General features: G+C 37.7%; 1 protein-coding gene across 3 annotated transcripts in view; it reads right to left on the minus strand.

Moving 5' to 3' along the window:
* The window catches only part of Rfc1 (replication factor C subunit 1), a 108,072-nt gene that overhangs the window by 37,887 nt on the left and 46,587 nt on the right, over positions 1-23,598 (minus strand). For all 3 annotated transcript variants that reach the window (XR_013092144.2, XR_013092143.2, XM_076864456.2), the window contains exons 11-24: positions 21,434-21,613; positions 19,065-19,169; positions 16,631-17,036; positions 15,009-15,118; positions 12,864-12,978; positions 11,289-11,386; positions 10,966-11,103; positions 10,764-10,859; positions 10,196-10,294; positions 8,426-8,580; positions 8,193-8,310; positions 5,914-6,059; positions 2,145-2,358; positions 629-820 (exon numbers count right to left, since the gene is read on the minus strand). Coding sequence is in view for 1 of the 3 variants with exons in the window: in XM_076864456.2 (XP_076720571.2) it covers positions 629-820; positions 2,145-2,358; positions 5,914-6,059; positions 8,193-8,310; positions 8,426-8,580; positions 10,196-10,294; positions 10,764-10,859; positions 10,966-11,103; positions 11,289-11,386; positions 12,864-12,978; positions 15,009-15,118; positions 16,631-17,036; positions 19,065-19,169; positions 21,434-21,613 (2,172 nt within the window). In the remaining 2 variants the exon portion in view is untranslated. The remainder of the gene's footprint in view (positions 1-628; positions 821-2,144; positions 2,359-5,913; positions 6,060-8,192; positions 8,311-8,425; positions 8,581-10,195; positions 10,295-10,763; positions 10,860-10,965; positions 11,104-11,288; positions 11,387-12,863; positions 12,979-15,008; positions 15,119-16,630; positions 17,037-19,064; positions 19,170-21,433; positions 21,614-23,598) is intronic.

Here is a 23,598-nt window from a genome sequence, read left to right on the forward strand (position 1 = left end):
TCTTATGTCTAAATAAGGCAGAACAAGATCCATGGAAAAGATCACTATTACTAATTTGCATATAAACACAAAAATAAGAGACAAGGAGCATACACACACCAAAGGACAGAGGAGGACAGAGACTAGATTCCTTTGCCTTGGTCAGCTGTCAACACTGAGCTGATACCATGACTAATTGTACTCTTTCCTAGTCAATGACAAGGAAAGATCAAGTTAGCTCTGAGAAAGTTCTACAGGCAATTCAATGACTACAGCAAAACACATATAACAGAAGGGCAAAATGCGTTTGTTAAAAATGTGTTTCTGTCTGTGGCAAAAATGTGTGTGTACAGATAAGAAAGCATATACCAATGGCCAAATACATAAAAATCCAACTTTTCCTTAGAAAATATATGACCATCCATATAAATGGCCTATTTTCTTAGCATTTGGCTCTTCCACTATGACAAGGAGCTATTTATAAAAATAAAATCTATCCCTTCACCACCCTAAGCCACAACAAATAAAACATTGGAAGCATTTTCAGCTTACTCTGCCACTTGCTATAGGCTCTATTATTTACAAGGCAAGTGACACAAAGAAAAGAACATCTTTTTTGAAGTTCTCCCATCTATTACTTAAATACTACCTTGATCATAGCGTCAGTCTCTATAGCATCTTGGTCTTTCTCCTCAGACTGAGAGTCATCTTCATGTAATTCTTCATTGTATTCAGAATCTAGTGCTGAGCTCATGCTGGGTCTAGATGTCTTTATTACCTGAAGTGAATATGGGGTGAGGTGGGCTTCTTTATTGTAAGCTCTTGTGAAAGCTGCTTTCACCTGCATAAAAGGAACAGAGGGAGACTATTAAAAATCTAATTGCCAAATAATTCCTTAAACTCCATAAGCCTAAATGCTTGCAGAGGTATTGGAAGCCCCTTGAAATTATCGGCAAAATATTCATGTATGCGTGTGTACATGGAAATATATGTATCTTTCCATGAAGACGGTCCACATTTTTCATGACATTCTTAATAGAGCCCTAATCAGTATCGGGAACTTTAGGCATTTTTTTTTTTTTAAAAATGACTTTAAGTCATATTTGAACTATTGAATACTCTCCACATTTCTACTAAGTATCAAACAAAGTTAGTCTATGAATCAGTAAATCAAAAAAGCTCATTGTAAAGTTCAAATTGGCCTTTACTACAAAACACTGAAGTTTCCTTTAGCAGAATACTACAAATACTGGTAACTTAAAAAGCCTTAACTTCAAGCTTCTAAACAATTCCAGAATAAATCCATGAATTTAGTAATAATTAGATCAAAATTCTAGAGAAAACAAACCACAGAGTGTGTGTTTTCTAAAACAGCATCAAATAAACAAAAGAGAGAACTAGATATTACATATTCATGTTATATCACTTGAGCTTTTTCATCCTCCTGAGCTAGGGATATGGTTCAGTGGTTAAAGTGCCCCTGGGTTCACTCCCCAGTACCAAAAAAAAGAAAAGAAGGGGCTATGTTTATACATAGCAGACTATCCAACCAGAATAAATACAGAATCCACAAATTAGGGAGACTAAGAAAAAGGAAAAATTATTCAATCCTCAACCAGGAAACCCACCTTCTTTTTATTTTGGGGTAGTAGGAACTAAACCCAGGGATACTCTACTACTGAGCCATATCCCCGGTCCTTTTTATTTTGAGACAGGATATTGATAAATTGCATAGGGCCTCACTAAGTTGCTGAGCTGGGCTTTGAACTTGCTTCTGCCTCAGCCTCCTGAGTCGCTGGGATTACTGGTGTGTACCACTGCACCTGGCCACTCTTCTTTTTATGACCCGTTACTACCACCGCACTTTTACTTCTTCCCTCCACTCTTATTAAGAGTATGTTCATGTTTGCTCCTCAGATTTGACTTTTTTTCTGTTCAGCATGAAGCTAAGATAAAAATACAAATTGCAAAGTTAAATCCAAAAGTTTTTTTCTAACTATGGTAAACAAATGCTATCTTTAGAAAGCATAGGCCATAAAAGAGAATAAATTTTAAGAGAATATACAGAAAGTATTTTAAAAAGCACTAAAAACACCACTGAAGTACTTCTAGGACAAACCTGGTCATCACAAAGTGATGAAGAACCAGGAGGTTGTACGACTTACCTTGGGGTCCAGCTTGGAAAAGGGACTAGGTTTGCCACCCCAGCTGCTAATTTCCATGATATTCTCAAAGTCTTCTTTCATCAGATAATATGTGTCCATAAGTGCAACAACATCCTGTATTCCTTCCACCCCTTGTGAAGTCAAGGGTTGTACAAGTGCATCCCTTATATGTGACAGATAATCCATGTTCACAGTCCTTTTGCTAGAGTAAGTTCTAAAACCAAACAAAAGACACAATTGTGGTTGATGGCAAACTATCACCAATTCAAGTCATATTGCGCATATCAAGAGGCAATCAGGTGGAGCTTCATCCAAGTTTATTACTGTCTGGGGGAATGCCTACTATTTATTTAACAGCTGGCAGGAAAGGCCCAGGGCTCCAAACCAGGGAAATGGACATATATCACTGTGCTCAAAGGCAGTTTCTCCTCACTTGGAGCAGTGACTACAAACCAAACATAGATTCTATTTCTATCCTACTCTTAAGATCCAGGCAACAACACTGTTTTTCTGTGCACATATTTATTATAGCCATAGGGATTACTCATTCAACTTCCAAAATACTAAAAGTATCAGTAAAAAGTGGTGAGACCTGAGATTCTATCTCACTCTAGTCAGAATGACAATTATTAAGAATACAACTAAAAATAAATGTTGGCAAGAATGTAGGGAAGGGGCTGGGGATGTGGCTCAAGCGGTAGCGCGCTGGCCTGGCATGCGTGCGGCCCGGGTTCGATCCTCAGCACCACATACAAACAAAGATGTTGTATCCGCCGATAACTAAAAAAGAAATATTAAAAAAATTCTCTCTCTCCTCTCTCTTTAAAAAAAAAAAAAGAAGAAGAAGAAAAAAAAAGAATGTAGGGAAAAAAGGTACACTCATACATTGCTGATGCGACTGCAAACTGGTCAACCACTTTGAAAAGCAGTCTGGAGATTCCTCAGAAAACTTGGAATGGAACCACCATTTGACCCAGTTATCCCATTCCTCAGTATATAACCAAAGGACAAAATATATTACACCAAGGACAAAATTAGCATACTACAGTGGCATAGCCACATCAATATTTATAGCAGCTCAATTCACAATAGCTAAACTATGGAACCAACCCAGATGTCCTTCAACAGATGAATGGATAAAGAAAATGTGGTATATATATACGGTGGAATATTACTCAGCCATAAAAAAGGATGACATTATTATGACTTTTGCAAGTAAATGGATGATCTGGAGATAATCAGGCTAAGTGAAACAAGCAAATCCCAAAAAACAAAGGCAGAGAGAGTTGGGGTTGTGGCTCAGTGGTAGAGCGCTTGCCTAGCATGTGTGAGGCACTGAGTTTGACCTCAGCACCACACATAAATAAATAAAGGTCCATCACCTACTAATAAAATAAAAATTAAAATAAAATAAACAAAGGCCAAATATTCTCTGATATGCATGTGCTAACTTACAATAAGAAGGGGGAGGAAGAACAGAAGTTTAGTGGATTAGACAAAGAGGAATGAAAGGAAGGGAGAGGAGATAAGAATAGGAAAGACAATAGGGTGAATCATAAATAACTTTACTATGTTCGTATGTGAACATATATACTCCATGTATGTATATATCAAAATACATTTTACTGTTATGTGTATCACTTCCTCAGAGCCACTTTCCACATCAGGGTGCCTAACACCTTCTGTTCTGATTATTACATTTGAAATGATACATGAATGCCTCCCTTACACACTCGGAAATCTTCAGTTCTACAGTGGTATTTCTGAGATTTTCCCCAAACCTCAGAAAACTGAAGAGAATGTCCTGCAGAATCCAAAAGTTATCCACACCCGCCAGTGAAAGATAAGGAATCAATTCTGATTTGCTGAGAACTGGGATATCATCAGGAAATGACTTTTTCTTTTTCTCTCAAATGCTGTCACTTTTTTTTTCAGTTGTAGATGGACACACTATTAATACCTTTATTTATTCATTTTTATGTGGTGCTGAGGTGAGGCAAGCGCTCTATGACTGAGCTACAACCCAGACCTGCTGTCATTACTTTAAAACAGAAAATACATGAACAAAACAGTATTTCAAATGTCACCATCTTAAATCTTAAACTTAGATGCCTCTGTATGCGTTCTTTAAACAAAAGCCCTCTAACACCATTAGTATCAGAGCCCACATGTTACTAGATGGGGCCCGGCTGGAGGAAGTAGGTCACTGGGGGCAAGCAGTTGAGAGGAATGTTTTATCTCCCTGGTCTCTCTCTCACATGCTCTCTCCTTCCCGACAGCCATGAGGTGAACAGCTTCTGCCTTGGAGCCAGCCAACCATGTATTGAAATCTTTGAAATCATATGCCTAAATAAATCTTTCCTCTCTTAAGTTGATTTTCTCAGGTATTTGTTTCAGTGATGAAAGAGCTGACTAGCACAAAATAGAATTAGAAAAGACTGTTAAAAATTAGGGTCCTATTCCTGCCTTTATATAACTAATATCTGAACCCCAAGAGGTCATAGAGATCTTCCTCAGTCAGAAACCTAGAAACTTGCTCTTGTGACTGTCTTATTGCTCAGGCAAATTTCAATTTCACCCATTTCCTGTAGATTCAGTCTTTTATAATTAAGGACACTAGTGCCTGAAGAGAAGCACAGTGAGTCCCTAAGCCACAAAACCCAAGACCATGAAACATTTTCAAAATAACTTTCCTGAGCTGTTGAATTGTCATCTTCTAGTAGAATCAGAGAATGTTAAATCCAGAAAAGTATAGAGATGACATCTATGTACCTAAAATCAGGGATTCTTAACTTCAGGAATCTGTACTTCCCCTATGATTGTATTATTTGAGCATCTGTGCATTTTTCTGGGGAGAGGGTGGAGGGAATAAAGGTCAAAGCTTTCAGATTCTCAAAGGCACTTAAGACCCCCAAAAAGGTTAAGAATTAAAAAAAAAAAATCACACTTTCATTTTGAAAATATGGAGAGAAACTGAGGCCTCTAAGGGTTCAGTGATTTGATCAGGATTAAAAGGTTAAGTGGGAAGGTCTTACCTAACCATAAATGTCCTTGATGATAGTGTCCCATGTGTGATTCACTAGGAAACACTTATGAGCTGGAGGAGTAAGCTCGATTCCTACCCTGACAAATGTTCATCTGAGTGGGGAAGGCAACAGCCACAAAACAACATGGAGGTCAAGGGCTCTAAATCCATATGGAGTAGGGCGGGAGCCTCAAGAAGGGACATCCCTAGGGCAGAGTCATGCAGGACCTTGAAAACCCTGGTGATAAATAAATCCTGAAGTCTATTTAACATCTATTATATGCACATTTTTTTAGATTCTGAGTGGCCTCCTTCTGTTACATGTAAAACTGTGTTTTCTATCTCAAATGAGGTCCGTTCACTTCTAAAATAGGCAAACACTAGTTCATTTCTCTGAATAATTCAATTTTTTCCAATTAATTATTCTGAAGCTGAGACACTATTCCTACTAGTAACAAGCATAGTCACAATATCAGCAGTACTACCTCAGATGTATATAGTTTTCAAAATGTATTTTGAAGTTATGACACATCTACCATCTGTCTTTATTGTCCAAAATGTCCTCCTAAGTGGTAAAGCAAATCTTGTATGGGCCCACAAAATATAAAGAACTTATCCATGATCATTTTAAATGTTAGTAATAAAATCAAAACTAAAGCTCAAATCTTTACACTCATGCTATCTTACTGGATAAAGGCTAATACGTTAACCATAAAATGTCAGAAATGGAGTAATTCTGCTTACCTGAGACTCATATGCAATGCTAGTTCCTGAACAATACGATCATGTTTGCCGGTGGATGAGTGCTTGCCCAGCCAGCTCGGAAAGGTGGGAAACTGGGTCATGTACCCCCTCATCAACTCTCCAGGAAGAACACTGGCATAAATGGCCTGGGGGGGAAAAAAATCAATTGCAGTCCAGAATTGAATTCAGTGCAACGTCACTTCGGTAGCAGTTGTTGGCTTCCCAGAAGGCTGCTATGATTTAGACAGGATTTGAGTGTGTCCACCAAGCCTTCATGACTTAATTTTTAAGTCCCCACTGTGAGGTTTTAGGAGGGTAGAAACTTAATGCAAGTATACTGCTTAGAGGTGAGGCCCTGGAAAGTGATCTGGACTAGAGTCATTAAGGTGAAGTCCCATGACTGAATGCTGTTGAGGGAAGAGAGATCACACACACACACACACACACACACACACACACACACACACACATGCATGTTCTCCATCTCATGCCACATGATGCCCTGTGCCACCTTGGGACTCTACCAGCAAGAAGGCCTCACCAGAAACTGGCCCCTAAACCTTCATAAATGTGAGCTAACTAGACCTCTCCTCTTTAAAACTTACACAGCCTGTAGTATTGCATTACTAGTAACTGAAAATGAACTAAAACACAGTCTACAGAAAATGAAGCAGTGTACCTAATTATAGGGCTGCCAGGCCCTTTCCCTGTCTCTGATCTGTAGGTGAAGGAAACTTCTAGAGAAAACAATGAATTGCAATCAACACCTTGTTCCATAACATGTGACAGCTCAGAGAAAGCTTGTATCCTCAGCCAGATGACCTCAACATACCCGTTACCTCATGGATGCCAATGGCACAGCACAGAACTAGCTGAAGAGGAATGGGATTATCTTTACATAAGCAATTGACAGCACAGGTAGATTAATATATGGAAAATCTAATAATTAGAGAATTGATTAGAGTGGCACTTGACACACCTTTTAGGGTCAGGATTTTGCTTTTTTAAAGGTTGGAATTATACTCCACATAAACTTTGTATCCTGCTTCATTCTAGTAATATTCTCATGTTTTTTCATTAGATAATCTCTACAAATAATAAAGGGTATAAAATTTTTCATCAAGGGATTACCAAAAGTAATCCTCTTATTACTGGACATGGAGATTTTCTCAAAGTTTCTGCTATCAGAACTAAAGAGTTAGGGAATATTTTTATACATTAAGATTTCCCTGGGCTGGGGTTGTAGCTCAGTAGTACAGCGCAGGCCTCACATGCAGGAGGCCCTGTGTTCGATCCTCAGCACCACATAAAAATAAAATAAAGGTATTTTTTAAAAAAAAAAGATTTCTCTGTTTAAAATTATTTAAGAGAAATTCTCAAAGGTACAATTATTAAGGCGGGGGGTAGACACTTTTAAAACATAAAAGACTCTGTGTCTCCAGAATAAGTCTTTGTTTTCTATTTCCAAGCAATGTGTGGGAAGAAAATAGGCCTTCTGAAAGTCCCATGCGTATCACTCAGGCCACTAATGCTAAAAACAAAACTCAAATAGGAATTAACAACTCTCTTAAATAAAAATGTCTGCCAAATTCTGCTTTCCCTTAAAGATATCAACTTATGGGCTGGGGTTGAGGCTCAGAAGGAGAGCGCTTGCCTAGCATGCGTGAGGCCCTGGGTTCGATCCTCAGCACCACATAAAAATAAAGCATATTGTATACACCTATAACTAAAAAATAAATATTTTTTTTAAAAAGATATCAACTAAAATACAGTACCCAACATAAAGCTGCCTTGTTAGCAAAAAAGAAGGAAATTGGAATTCCTGCATCAGAAATGACTGCTGACCTGACTTGACTCATTCCTTTGAGGAGGAGCTATTTAGTGACCCTCTAGGAGGACCACAAATAACAAAAAATAAATTCTTAAAGTAGAACAGGGCAAACAAATTTTCTGATTCACATCTTTGGTTATAACCAATATCTGGCCTTCCTCTTTCTGAGCATACATTTAGATAAAAACAATTTTATCTAAATAAAGACAGATTAGTAAACAGACAATAGTGATCACAGTGTTTTCATCTATAACAGATCATAGTTTTTCCAGAAAAGCCATATTATTCACCTGGTATCTTAAATAAAGTAGGAGCCCAAAACTATTTTGTTCTCTTTGGCTAAAGCAAAATCCTTATATGCATATTATTGTCTGAAATAAGTCAACGTCAAAAGTCTATATACTATGTAATTTCAAAGTCCACTCTTGAAGGAGAGCCCTACACCTACCTGTGTGGGCAGAAGACTCCAGTTTTGCTTACTCCGAATCTGACTGTCCACTAAGTCCCCATCGCATATGCTGTCTGCTGCTCGGCTCAAAAGCATCAAGTGCTTTTTCATGTCACCCCTACAGGAAAGAACCAGTCTGGATTACACCACTATCTACACCCCAGGACACTCCCTCCTCCCAAGTCTGTGGCCTTCACAGCTCTGTCCTACCCCTCAGGAGTCAGAAAGCTCACCCTGCAGCTACAGGCTTCACATGCACATAGTTCTCCTGGACAAAGAGGGGTGCTATTGAATAGTCATGAAAAAAGAGATCTGATTTGTCCATAAGTGACATGTGAGCAGTCTCCTCTCCAACTGCAAATACTTTCCGGGCAACATCAAATGGGCCCTGAAAAGAAGAAAGGACATACCTGTTAGAATGCTCAAAATCTAAAACACTGAACACAACAAATGTTTGGCAATGATACAGAGCAACAATGATAAGGTACTCTCACTGGTTGCTGGTGGGATTGTCACAAACACTTTCAAAGATAGTCTGATTCTTACAAAACTAAACGAACTTTTACCATCAGCAGTCATACTCCTTGGTATCTACCCAAATGAACTAAAAACTTTACACAGAAACCTGCACACAGATTTTTATAGTTATTTTATTCATAATTGCCAAAAATTAGAAGCAACCAAGATGTCCTTCAGCATCTGGATAAACAAACTATGGTACATCCAGATAATGGAATATTACTCAACAAGTAAAAAAATAAAAAGAACTATCAAGTCATTAAAAGACATAAAGAGAACCTGATATGCATATTATTGTCTGAAGTAAGTCAACCTCAAAAGTCTACATACTATGCAATTCCAACTATATTACATTCTGGAGAAGGCAACACTACAAAGACAGGAAAAAGTTTAGTAGCTGTCAGGGCTTAAGTGGGGAAAAGGGATAAAGAAACAGGATTTTTTTGGACAAGAACCTACCCTACATGACACAACAATGGTGGACACATACCAAAAAACCATAGAATGTACAACAATTTTACAATTTACAAATGGACCACTCTGGAGGGAAGGCTGGCAGGAGGGGAGGCTAGCAGGGAGAAAGGCTGTGCCTATTGGGGAGGGAGTGGTACAGGTATAGAAGAAATCTGCACCTTCCAATCAATTTTGCAGTGAACCTAAAACTGTATCAAAAAATAAAATATATTAATTTCTTTTTAAATCCATTACTTAAATTGTGGAAAGAAAAAAAAATTACTTAATCAATGCTCTAACATAATAATAAATTCTGACTAGTTAAATGAAGCACAGAGGAAATTGATATAGACCTCTGGTTTCATAGAGATTAAATTAAACCATTTGAAACAAATTATTCCAAATAGTACAAAACCATTCAAAACATGAAAGCTACCAGATGGGGCACACTGGTAATCCCATCAATATGGGAGCCTTAGGCAGAACAATCATAAGCTCAAAGCCAGCCTTAGCAACTTAACAATAATCTGCCTAAAAATAAAAACTTAGTGAGAATCTGGCCAAATTAAAATTTATATTGTTATATTGTGTGCATGTACAAATATGTAACAACAAGTCCCATCAATAAGTAGAACTATAATGCACAGATTTAAAAAAAAAGTGGGGAGAAAAAGGGACTGGGGATATAGCTCAGTAGTAGGGCACCCTAGTACAAAAAAAAAATTAAAGCCATACATAAGGGACTCTAGAAAAGCTAATTTGTAACTGCTGAAGCATGAGTATAAGTTAAAATTTATCCCTTTCTTAAAATTTATCATAACATTAACAATCCTTGAGGAAAAAATGAATTTGAATTAGAAATACTTCTAGCCACAATGTCTCATTATAAATACCCATGGGTTGCACAGTAACTCAATACCACTTCTATTAAGCTAGAAGTGGTATTGAGTTACCACTTCTAGCTTAATAGAAGCTATTAAACAAAAAGTGCTGCGCTTGGGAAGAAACTACGAAATGGATAGGTATTTTACCAGTTTGATATCCTTCTTGGCCCTATGAGAGTCGGCCTTGGCCTGGTCGTAGGTTAGCGCCTTGCTTCGTGCACACCACATACTCAGATTGTGCAAAACCTGAAAAAATCATAAATTAAACAATGAAAGATGGGAAAAGACCGCTACTTCCTCTCCCAGCAGGACAGATGGATGGAACTACAGAATATCATGCTAAGTGAGATCAGCCAGTCCCAAACAACCAAAGGCCAAATGTTCTCTCTGATATGTGGATACTGGCTCACAATAAGGGAGGGTGGGGAGGGGAAGAACAGAAGTCCATTGAATTAGGCAAAGGGGAACGGAGGGAAGGGGGAGGATTAGGGAAGACAGCAGAATTAACTGGACATAACTTTCCTGTCCTTATTTATGAATACATGACCAGGGTAACTCCAAATCATGTATGACCCCAAGAATGGAATCCTAATAAGTTATACTCCATGCACGTACAATATGTCAAAATACTCTACTCTCATGTACATCAAAAAGAGAACCAATCAAAAAAGAATAAAAAAGAATCAACAACTGCCATAAGATATATTTAATTTACCTGTCTGATATCTTGATTGGCTCCTAAAATTATTTCATTCATAGCAGGAGGGGGAATCTTTAAACCCTCTTTAAATGCAATGGACATCATAGCACCCTGGAATTCAAAAGGAGGGAAGGATCTTTAATAATTTTTTTAGAACTCATAATCTAGCTTAAATAAACAAGACAGTGTGGTTAAAAAAAAAAAAGAACCTTAATACCTTTATCTGTTCAACCCGAGGTCTTTGAAAACGAAGATCAAAACAATAATGAACCAAAGAGCGAATCTTGGGATGATTTCTATCATTACACATACAAATAATGGGTATTTTAGTATGTTTTATCAGACCAATTAATTCCTAAAAGACAAATTTGCAAGACAAAAATAATTATTTAAACAACAAAAATATCACACAATATATTTTAGGTTTTAAAAACCTCCCTAACGACATCCTTTAATAATTATAAATATCAATGCGTAATAAATATTTTCTAAAAATCTAAAAATTAGCAGTAAAACTGAAAAAGTACATGCTTCCATTACCTGCACTCCGCCCCGGTCTTCACTGCCGGCCATGCCGTCTACTTCATCCATGATGAGCGCGTGTTTCATGCTTACGGAAGGGGCTGCTCCACCTGAGCCTGGGTGAGATGCAATAGAATGGGACAAAAACGAAAAACAAAGTTCAAAAACTGATACTTTACAAATAATTATATAACGCATTTTAAACTTCAAAAGCTTTAAAAGTAAGCAGTAAAAGGAAATTCTTTCACCCCTTCTGTTGGGTTTCCCTTCCCAGAGGCAAACAATAGTCTCTTGAATCCTTACCCCCCGCCCTTTTTAGGGTCTTTTAAAATTTATTTATTTATTTATTTATTCTAATTAGGTATATATGACAACAGAATGCATTTTGATTCATTGTACACAATTGCAGCACAACTTTTTCTTGAATACTCTTTCTATACATGTTAATAATATACATTTAATATATTTTTAGTGACGCTTTCCCTTGTCTATAGATATAGAACAATTCCTTTGTTGACACTGGGGATTAACCCAGGGAAGCTTTACCACTGAACTACATCCCCAACCCTTTTTATTTTGAGATAGTTGCCTAGGTTTCACTAAACTGCTGTGGCTAGCTTCAAACCTGTGATCCTCCTGCCTCAGCCTCTCAAGTAGCTGGGAATACAGGTGTGTGTCACCGCACGCAACTAGAACACTTCATTTTTCTCAAGACTATTTAATATTCCATTTTAACAAAGGCATCATAATTTACTTACTTACTATCTACCAATGAAATATTAACATACTCCCAAGCTTTTACTATAAGTTACACTTAATATCCTCATGTGTGTGCACACACGTCATTTAACAGTCCATAAACCAGTATAGTAATAACTGAATACCAGGAACTAGAATTTCTGGTTAGAGGTGTGTATAATTAAACTCTGAGAAACACAGCCAGGCAACTCTCCCACCAGCCATGAGTGACATTTCCTGAGCAACTTCATTAAAGAAAGATTTTCTGCCACCGAAAACACCAAGAATGCAGGTGAGCAGCAGTACACCTCCGGCTCTCAACAGTCAGTTGAGTCCTTAATTTGGCATCTTAATTCTCCCCGTGAACTCTGGCTGTTCAGGACCACCAGCCACAGCCTAAAACACAGTGAACACTTCCACACTATGTTTTTTCTTCTCTTCTACTATTTTTGCCTGAGATGACATTTTCTACCTCCAAATAGATCTCTCTTTCTTCAAGGCCTTTCTAATAAATACCATCCTTTCCCAGCTTGCTAGCTTAGCCAGAACCCCAAACACAATCATTCCTCCTCTGCAGGCCTTATTACCTCATTCATCACATGGAATTATATTTATTTTCCTGTGAATCTTCTAAAATCATATGAAAATACAAAAATTTTACCATAGTCTCAGAAACCTCAAAGCCTAAAGCAGGGTAACCATTATAAGGGTTATGCCAGAGGACTTTCTTACTTTCTTGATAGCCCAAGGATTCAGCAGGGTGCCTGCTGCACAGCGGTACTCAATACTGGTTACAAAACAGTAAAATCAACTTATTTTTCTTATATAACAATAACAGTTCAAAAAGCCACATACTTGAATAAAAGCCTTTGATGCTGGTGTTATTCAGTGATTCAGCAACAAGTGCCTTCAAACTGTTCTTACTCCGAGTGTCACTTGCATTTAGTTCCACGTAGCTATATCCCAATTCCTAATCCAAATATCAGACATCATTACTATCACAATGCAAATTAATTTCTTTCCCACAAACAAAAGGGAAAAGTTCATTAAGAAAAGAATGCAAAAATCACATAAAGAACCATGGGTAAAAATACAAAGTATAATCACAAAAGACAATTATTTTAACTATGTCTCAAAATATTAGTCACTTTTTAAAATATCACATATAGACAGCACACCTATATATATAAACACATGAAAGTTCGATCTTAAGTCCTCAGCTACTAAATCACTAATCTGGAAGAATATATTTAAACAAACAATTTTATAAAGTTTGCTTCTTAGAGCCCTAAAATTTTAAATATAAACATTCCAAGAATTCAATACCAGATAAAGAATTAATCTATTATAAAATACCAAAAAGTAATTCTTGCCTAGGATAAATTATAAAATTAGAAATTAAGACATTTTTGCCAAACTGTCCCAAAATACAATTTTCCTCTTTAATCAGGAAAATTCAAGTTATTCTGATTCATTTTCCAAAACTGATTAGCTTTAAAAATGCCTTATTCTTCATTATAAACAAAAAAGGAATGATACCAAGGGAGAAAAAATAGTGCTCATAAATGTAGATATCAGGAAAAAAAATTGCTTTGCTTTTTTTAAAAAATACAGTGAAAAATATATAAGCACTTATATTTAAATTTTATGTACTGATCCATACAACAAAGACCAAAATAAGCTACCAGCTTATGTGGCAAAGGACTGGGAACCCAGCAATAAATTTATAATCCCGTATTACTCTGATAACACAAGAACTCTGATATATTCTAGTCTAGTGCCTCTCACTGTCTAGAGAGTTAGCAATAATAGACACAAGAAATTAGGCAGAATCACGTGGTGGTAAAGAGCAGGAACCCGAGTCAGACCACCCAGGTTCAGATGGTGCCCCTATGTGTTTTACCTGTCACATGAGGTTAATAAGAGGACATACACTGAATATACAGAATAGTTACAAAAGTATATGAGTTATTTGTATCTTTCAGGGTCTGTAACAGCTATTTACATTACAGGTTGAGTACCCCTTGTCTGAATGCTTGGGACCAGAAATGTTTCAGGTTTCAGGGTTTTTCAGATTTGGGAATATTAACATAGATTTTACTGAATGAATATGCTTAACCTGAGAACCTGGAATCCACAAATTTTCCAAAATCTGTAACTTTTTGAGTGTCTCATAAATGTTCAAAAAGTTTTGGAGTTTCAGAGCATTTTCAATTTCAGATTTGCATATTAGGAATATTCAACCTGTAACTAAGATAATGTACCCAAGTGCTTTAATAACAGCACAATGACTGGAGCAAAGGTAAATTTTACTTATTAGTTCCCCCCTTATCCACAGTTTTTTACTTTTTGAGATTTCAGTTAATTAACCATAATCTAAAAATATTAAATGGAAAATTCCAGAAATAAACAATTCTTAAGTTTTAAATTGCATGCCATTCTGAGTAGCATATTGAATGCTTAGGCTGTCTTGCTCTATCCTGCCAGGACGTGAGTCAGCCCTTTGTCCAGAATATCCATTCTGTATACACTATCTGCCCATTAGTCACTTAGCAACTGCCCTGTTTATTAGATCAAGTATAACAGTATGGCAGTGCTTGTGTTCAAATAACCCTTATTTTACTTAATAATGGCCCAAAGAACAACAGCAGTGATGCAAAGAAGGTAACATGGCATAAAACTTGGAGGACAGATTGCATGGCAATGGTATTATGTGGCAAGCTGTAGGGCATATAGGGAAAAACAGTATATGTAGGATATGGTTCCATCTGTGTGGCTTTAGGCATCCACCTGGGGGTTTGGGATGTATCACCCACAGATAAGGGGCACTAGTGTATTTACCTCAAAAAGGTTGAAAATAACAAATATCACCAGAACCAAAACAGATTTTAAAAGCTGGATTTTAGAAAAATATACATCACATGTTTACACACACATCTTATACACTAGCATTTATCTGATACGGGAGGTTATTTCCGACCACAGTGACAGTGTACCCACCTGACACACCAGAGAAGCTGTGGTGGTTTTGCCAACACCAGGAGGGCCTGAGAGCAATGCTGCTTTAAAACTAGAGCCATCATCTTTACCGGCAAATTTACCAAACTTTGCTGCCAGAGAAAAAAAAGTTTCAGAGTGTTACCTGGGCCACCCAACAGAGATTCAGGAATGGCAGGAATAGGTTATGTGTGAACTATCTGCAGAAAGCATTCATCCAGGTTAGTTCTAAATTTGTAAAACAAAACTAATTTGCTTTCAAACTATATGAAACAATAGTTTTATAGGTTTCCTTTTCTACAAAAGCACAGGTCTGATTCCACCCATCTCTAGCTGGGAGAACTTGAGTCAAGACTGAACCCCTCCATGTCTGTCTTCTGCTTTGTAAAATCAAGATTAATAACAGTGAAGTAGCTGATACTGTGGTGTAAGGATCAAAGTGCTAAGCACAGACTCAGGTCTGCCTCAATAAATGCTAACAACCAGAATCAGTTATAGGAGCACAAGGAGAAATAACAAGTTAAAGATGTCAGGTCTACAACTATCTTGCACAGCTCAAAGCTAGAACTTCCTTCCTACCCTTACTACATGGGTGCTGGAACATACAGAGACCCAATGGATACTCAATAACAGAAAATTATTGCACCTGCTATCCATGGACACAGAAAAAGAGATTACAGTTCATTTGTAGTCTTAAAGTCTTCTCCAGGCATACAAAATACTTGTTCCCCTTTTAAGGTAGGTTTTATACAGTTTCAGGAAGAGAAAATAAAAATTTAACTAAATCTTAAATAATATAATTCTAATGACATAGTTTAACAGTTATGAATAAAGTAAACTGGCATTGCTTGCAATGTCAGGCAGCCATGCAGATATTAATTACTCAGTTACCACTTTGGGGATTTGCTATACTGCTCCTAAAGTTTGTCTTCTTATTTTTCACAAACTATCTTCTAGGGCTATGGCTGAAACTTAAGAAAACACTACCAATATCATGATCTGAAACCTCAGTTCCAAAAATACTTTAGACATTAAACATATATTTTGACTTTTCAATTTTCATGACGATTACATGGTAAACAAGGATAGAAACTACTGAAGTACGCGTCTATCAAGCTTACCAAAAGCAAGTCACACACTGCTGGGATTTTAGGATGCCTACTCTGTGTGCATGCCTCAGCCACTTATTCACACCTTTCACCCTACGGCTCTGGGCACTCTTCTCTCTTTCCTACCCCAAATCCACCCATCCCTTTACCTGGCTATCTCCTACTTGGATTCCAAGCCTTAGCATAACCATCCATTCCTGCAGGATGGGAGCATACATCTTCATCCCTGACCCCACACTTCCACCCCAGAAGCACCCTATACTTACCCCTCTAACAGTACTTGGCACAATGCATTTTAATGGCTGGTTCATATGTCTCCCCTACCACCTGTGAGCTCCTGAGGGGCTTTATTCACAACAGCACCACAAGGGTCTAGTAGAGCACCTAGGCTCAGAGCAAGACTCAATAAGAGCTTGCTGACAGATGAATGAACCAACCATTAACCTTTTGCATATGTGTGCAACTGAGCAATTACATGCTGACAGACACACAAAATGAGTGAAGTTGTGAAATCACCATGTTTCTTCTCTTCAGGAGAACTCTTGTGCCAGTTTCGGAGCCAGCGTAGCAGTTTATTGGCACAACTCTGGTCACCTTGCTGTCCAATTATAGTCTTGAGTGAAGTTGGCTTGTATTTATCGACCCAGAGCAAATTTTCCACTTTGCTTTCACCGCTGTCAGCCAAATCCCTAGCCTTACTGTCACCCTGTGTGTCCTGGGCCACCTGCTCCTTAAAGTCCAGGCCTTTCAGAGGCACGTTTGTTTCCTGTGTCTCCTTTTTTATTGCCTTTACAGAACTGTCCCTTTTAGGAGTTAGCTTGTTCCTTTTAGATTCTGATTCCTTCTTGGTTGGACTACTTTTTCTTTTTCCTTGATTATTTTTTTGGGGTGTTCTCTCCAATTTGGATTTTTCTTTCTTCATCTTAAAAAAGCAGAAAAATTAGAGAAAAAGAAACCTGATGAGACACAGAAAATTTCAATGCTACAAAATGTACTCAAGAGCAACCTGAGATACCCAGGTTACTTGATCATTGAGTTACTCAATCTGGGTTGGTCTTTTAATGATGGACCCTGTGGTTTGTGGAATTCACCACTTTTCAAACTTTATAAAAATTAACAACAGGGCTGGGATCGTGACTCAGTGGTAGAGTGCTTGCCCAGCACGTGTAAAGCACTGGATTCAATCCTCAGCACCACATAAAAATATGTAAATAAAACAAAGGTGCCGTGCCCATCTACAACTAAAAATATTTTTTTAAATTAACAACAAACATACTAAAAGTAAGAACATGCTGTTAAGTAATAAGAACTCCACCCAATTTCACTTTGAAAAAAGAGTAATGATTTAAAAGATTTTTGTTTTTAAAGTTTCCTGACTAGTTAAAAGCTAATGCTCCACAAAAATTTGTACTTAAATGTTTACAGCAACATTATATTAAATGACGTATATAATATAGTCAAAAAATGGAAACAACTCAAATGTCCATCAACTAATAACCAATTAAACAAATGTAATCCATATCCACACAGTAGAACATTGTTCACCCATAAAAAGGAGTAAAGTACTAATATATGCTACAACATAGGTGAACGTTGAAACCATTATGCTAAGTAAAAGGTCAACATGTTGTATGATTCCGTTTACATGAAATGTCCAGAACAGGCAAGTCCACAGAGACAGAAAGTGGATTAGTAACTGCAGTGGTGGGTATGATGAGTGACTGCAACTGAGTTTCAGATCTCATTTTGGAGTAATGACAATGTTCTAGAATAGGCAGTGGTGAAGTTTGCACACTTGTGTGACTATACTAAAAACACTTGACTTACACACTTTAAAAGGGTGAATTATGGTATGTTCATAATATCATAATTTCTAAAATAGTTAAGTGTCTTCATCAATGGCTGCTAAAACTCACGGACAAATATTTAAGGAGAAATAGAACATTTAGCATCATCTTCAAGTATCTACCTCAGATAGTTATCAATTACAGAGGGGAAAACAGTTTTTCTACTAGTGCAGAACCAGGAAGGCACCATGTCAACCAACTAACTGAACAAGTCATGCCTGCATTACATACATGTCATGCACTAGGAAACATGGACATATCATACAACTCCTGGGAAACTCCTGCCAAAACAATTAAACTCAATCTAATTAACGGAAAACATCAAAGAAACCAAAACGGAAAGATTCTCCAAAACAATGTTAACTTCCTGTTTTTAACAACTTTACTACAGTTACACAATACAAATCATCCCCTCAGATTTTTCTAACTGTCATCAACTGGGTGGATCATCTTGCTACATTGGTGACAGTGCTGGAGTTGTTAATCTCAGGAAGCTAGAACTCCTGTGTCCTGCTTTGAGAAAAGCAGCTATATAATGTTGGAATGAATGAGGGTAATACTAAAAGAAGCAGAGACAGAAAATCAAAGGGTTCTGAAAGCGCTGGACCCTGAGTTCCTACTCAACACCCACTCAGCTCTTAGTTTAGCTTAATTGACTACATTTTTTTTTTTTTTTTTTGCTGAAACCAAGACAAGCTGAGTTTCTGTCTCAACAGAAAAAGCCCTAATAGTTCAAACTAAGCACTAATCATGCTAATGCCCAGAACATATCCTTTAAAGAACTCCCAAACAGTAATTTCTGCTGTAAAGTCAACACAAGAATGTGAGATACGAGGAAAGTTTAACAAGTCAATACGTGTAATACACTGCCCTCTCTCTGCCTCTCTTTCTCTACATATTCTTTTGAGAAAGCCAAGGAAAAAGACCATAGAAGACATCCTGAAGAGAGTCCTCCAAGTCAAAAGGAAATAAGGTTAAGTTCATTTGTGGTAAAACAGTTAATCTTCTAGCCAATGAACCTGTATCCACATAAGATATGTCTGCATAAAATAGGAAATGTTTCTACGTTCTGACTTAAATAAATCAAGTTCATTTATACAAACCTCAGCTTCAACTGCTATTTCATATTTAGACTTCTTGCCTGGCATAGTTCGAATCAAATTCAACAGTCCATCTTCATCAATAATTTTTGTCCCCAAGGCTGCTGCCTGTTGATTAAAAATGAGAATCATCAGGGGCCGGGGTTGTAGTTCAGTGGCAGAGCGCTTGCCTAGCATGTATGAGGCATTGGGTTTGATTCTCAGCAACATGGATCAATAAATAAAATAAAGGTCCACTGACAACTAAAAAAAATTAGAAGAAAAGAAAATCATCACTGCTAAGTGAAGTTAGCCAATCCCAAAAAACCAAATGCCAAATGTTTTCTCTGATATAAGGAGGCTGATTCATAGTGGGGTTGGGAGGAGGAGCATAGGAGGATTAGACAAACTCTAGATAAGACTGGTGGGAGGTGAAGGGAGGGGGCAAGGGGGTAGAAAAGACAGTGGAATGAGATGGACATCATTACCCTAAGTACACGTATGAAGCCATGAATGGTGTGAATATACTCTGTATACAACCAGAGATGAAAAATTGTGCTCTATTATAATATGAATTGTAATACATTCTGCTGTCATATATAACAAATTAGAATAAAATTTTTTTTAAAAAAATGAGAATCATCAAAACTGCACCCTAACCATTCATTTTTATAAGAGGGAAAAAAAAAAAAAAAAAAAAAAGATTCCAGGGCCTATTTTTAAATTAGGTAACATTAAATTTTTTTTCAGGGGGTGGTACTAGGGGTTAAACCAGGAGTACTAAGTTACACCCCCAATTCTTTTTTAATTTTTATTTTGAGGCAGGGTCTCATTAAGTTGCTTAAGGTCATGCGCTAAATTGTTAAGGCTGGCCTCAAACTTGTGATCCTCCTTCGCCATTGAGATTACAGGTATGTGCCACTGCACCCAGCAACAATGGAATTTTTAAGAAGCAAAAACATTCACTGAAAAAGCACTATTAAAAAGAAAGAAAGAAAATATCAAGCATGGTGGCTCATGGCTATAATCCCAACAGCTCCTGGAGGCTGAAGCAGGAAGATCATGAGTTCAAAGCCAGTCTCAGGAATTTAGTGAAGTACTTAGCAACTCTCTAATAAAACATTAAAAAAGAGCTGGGGGCACTGGGGTTGTGGCTCAGTGGTAGAATGCTTGCCTAGCATGTGTAAGGCACTGGGTTCGATTCTCAGTACCACGTAAATGAATTAAATAAACAAAGTTTAAAAAAAAAAAAAAGAGCTGGGGATGTGGTTCATTGGTTAAGCATCCCTGGATTCAATCCCCAGTACCAAAAGAAAGAAGGGGGATGGGGGTAGAAAATGATAGATAAACTCCCTAAGAGTGATATGCTAACAGCTGAAGTATCACATTATTATTTATTTTTTTGTGTGTGGGGGAAAGACAGGTTCTCACTAAATTGCTAAGGCTGGTTTAGAACTTGGAATCCTCCTGCCTCAGCCTCCCAAATTGCTGGGTTTACAGGTGTGCACCACCACACCCAGCTAACATTACTACTTTTGTGAACTGCTTTATCTTTCCTCCCAGAAAAGGGCAAAGCCACCAGGATCTAGGTCCAGTTCTTCACACCCTCTCCTATGTTCTGGTCTAAGGCAATCAGAGAATTCCTGCTCCTCCCCAACCTCCATTAGAGCTCTGAATGTCCATGTGCCAGCTCTTGCCAATGACGCTTGGGTGGAACTCTACAGGAGATGTTTCTGGGAAGATGCCTGTCAGGCCACTCACAGCTATTATGACATCTTGCCCCTGTGTCCTTTGTCCTGCCTTGAATGCAGCTACCTTGCAATCACAAGGCGACAGGCATGAGGACTAAAGGAAGATGGCAATGGAAGGTGGCACTACCCTGGCTACACTGCCCAGCTGCTGAGCCATTGGCTGACCTCTGAGATTATTGTCAGGTGAGGAAAATAAGCAGCAGTTTGTTTGAATCACAAGTTGAGTTGGATACTCTTTTACTTGGAGCTAAACACAATCCAACCTAACAGACCTCAAGCTTCCCTTAGAGATTCCAGTAAAAAAAAAAAAAAAAAAAAAAAAAAAATAGGATGGAGTATATCACGACATATACAGGAAAACTTAGAGCTAGAGAAAAAAGAAAACTGCATTTGTTTCTCTATCTTAAAAAAAAAAAAAACTATTATTAACTAGAAGACACTAAGGAAGTCAAATAAACAGGAACTATACCTTCAATCAAAGCCAACAGCACTTATACAGAGAAGAAATAACGAATGAAATTACTTTTCCTTTATTTTCCCTCATTTAACTCTCTATATAAAGGCTTACTTACTACACACAGTCACACCAAGAGCATGCCAAGGAAGCAGGCTCCCACACTGCGGGGGCACAGCAGGACCCACCTTATCACTCTTGGACTGTCCACTATCACGACCCATGACAAGGTAGTTGGTTTTCTTGCTGACATTTCCTGTTACTTTTCCCCCATAACGTTCAATTAAAGACTTGGCTTCATCTCGTTCAATGGACTCCAGCACTCCTGTGATCACAAATATAAGGCCTTCCAAGCAATTTTCAGCTCCCTAAAAACCAAAAATGTTCACACAGAGAAGAAATTACATGGTAGCTTTCCAAAGAAATATTTGGCATCAAAAATGCAGCAAGCTGATTTTTCTCATTTGACATCATAAGTAACCTTGGCATGAAAAATTGGCTGGAAATTTACAGCAAATAAGCAGAACCTGAAACTAAATCCTGAGAAATTCTTATGTAGCTAACATTTTTCAATTTTTTTTAAATGAGCTCCAAGAAAAACAATTCTCTTAGCAAAACTCATTAAAATTACCCATTCATGCAATTTTCCATTTTGTTCTTTTATATTTCAATTAGTTAATCAACTTGCATAACTTCAAACAGCCAAATGCAATCCACCCACAGAAACTCTTGCTATTGTTAAAAAGGGAAAGTTAATTATGAAAATCTTATGAGGTTGGAACCTCCCCTTCTCTCTGCTGACTATGCTAGGACAGTAAATCCAACAATTGGCAGGAACTTAAAGGCAAGATCATATTATTCCTTGATTGGAAAGATAACTGATAATCTAAGGCATTTTGGCCAAAGGAAGCTGGATGGAGAAGACATAATCATATTTGCAACTATATAAGTCTATATATGTTATAGACTGTTATTTTAACAATAGATTAATGAAATTACACAACCAAGCAAAATGAAAATCATACATGACACGCCAAATTACTATTACTCTGTTTTATCTTTTTGTTATTAACCATGGATTGAACCCAGGGGTGCTTAATCACTGAGCCACATCCCCACCCGCTTTTTTTATTTTGTATTTCAAGACAAGGTCTCACTAAATTGTTTACAGCCTTGCTAAGTTGCTGAGGCTGGCTCTGTACTTGTGATCCTCCTGCCTCAGCATCCCAAGCCATGGGGATTACAGGCGTGTGCCAACATGCCAGGCTACTATTACTCTTTGAGTAAAGAACTGAGATCAACACAAACTTAAAACAGGCTTGAAAAGCAGCTACACAAAATTCAAAGACTACCCTACCACAAGATCAATCCTTCCCATCTAGGTGAAGATTATTTCTTAGAAGACAAAAAAGAAATAGCTATGAATTTGGCTGGAAAGAAAAAGTTTGACTAATAAAATCTCAAGGTCCCTTCAAGGCCCACAATTCTAGGATTGAAATGAGCCAATGCAATACTACAGGTACTTCCTTCTTGACAGATTCAAAATAACCCTGGAACAGACCACATGGAAGCCCCTATAACTCAAACCCCAATCATATGCTATTTCCTAAGCAATCCCCCACAATGATTCTGAATGTCTCTTTGCTTATCCAACCTCAGCACTTCCAGCCTCCTTACCCAGCCCTTCCATTCTAGGACTCCTCTGTAGGCCTTACTTCAGGAGCAGCAAACCTCTTCTCAATCTCTTTTCCAACATTCCCTCCACAGTCTTTCCATCACTGAAACCCAACTGTCGTCTAAGGACACCAGTTTGCCTAAAGTCCTCTCAATTAGTGGCTTATTTAGTCTTTCAGTGACATACCTGGGCACTAGACTAACATCTTTCTAAAGCTTCCTATACAATCCACAAGCCCCTCCAGGTTCACCCCTTTCCCCTTGCCATCCCACAGCTGCACCATCCTCAGCCCCTCTTTATTAGGGGAACTACTAATCTCCATTTGTCATTATGTATACAAAGCTACATGTGCTGTCTCCATTTTGTCTCCCACACTCATTCCTCAGGCCACTTTCATCAGGCACTGCCTCTATCAATCCAATGAAGCTGCTCCAGCTAGGGTCACCAGGGACCACTGTTCATGTCACTAGGTGAAATGACAAATTCCCGTCTCATTTTTCTTAGAATCTTAACATGACATATTTAATAGCCACTCTTATCATTTTAAAAGTACTCTCTTGCCTTTGCTTCTGTGATACCACCCTTGAGAGGCTTCTCTCTTATGTTAGTGGTTGTTTCTTTTTCGTCTCCTTTTGATTTTCATTCACCCCCCTCTACTTCACAAAAATACTGGGGACA

The sequence above is a fragment of the Callospermophilus lateralis genome, chromosome 8, assembly GCF_048772815.1.
Source record: "Callospermophilus lateralis isolate mCalLat2 chromosome 8, mCalLat2.hap1, whole genome shotgun sequence".
Taxonomy (NCBI): domain Eukaryota; kingdom Metazoa; phylum Chordata; class Mammalia; order Rodentia; family Sciuridae; genus Callospermophilus; species Callospermophilus lateralis.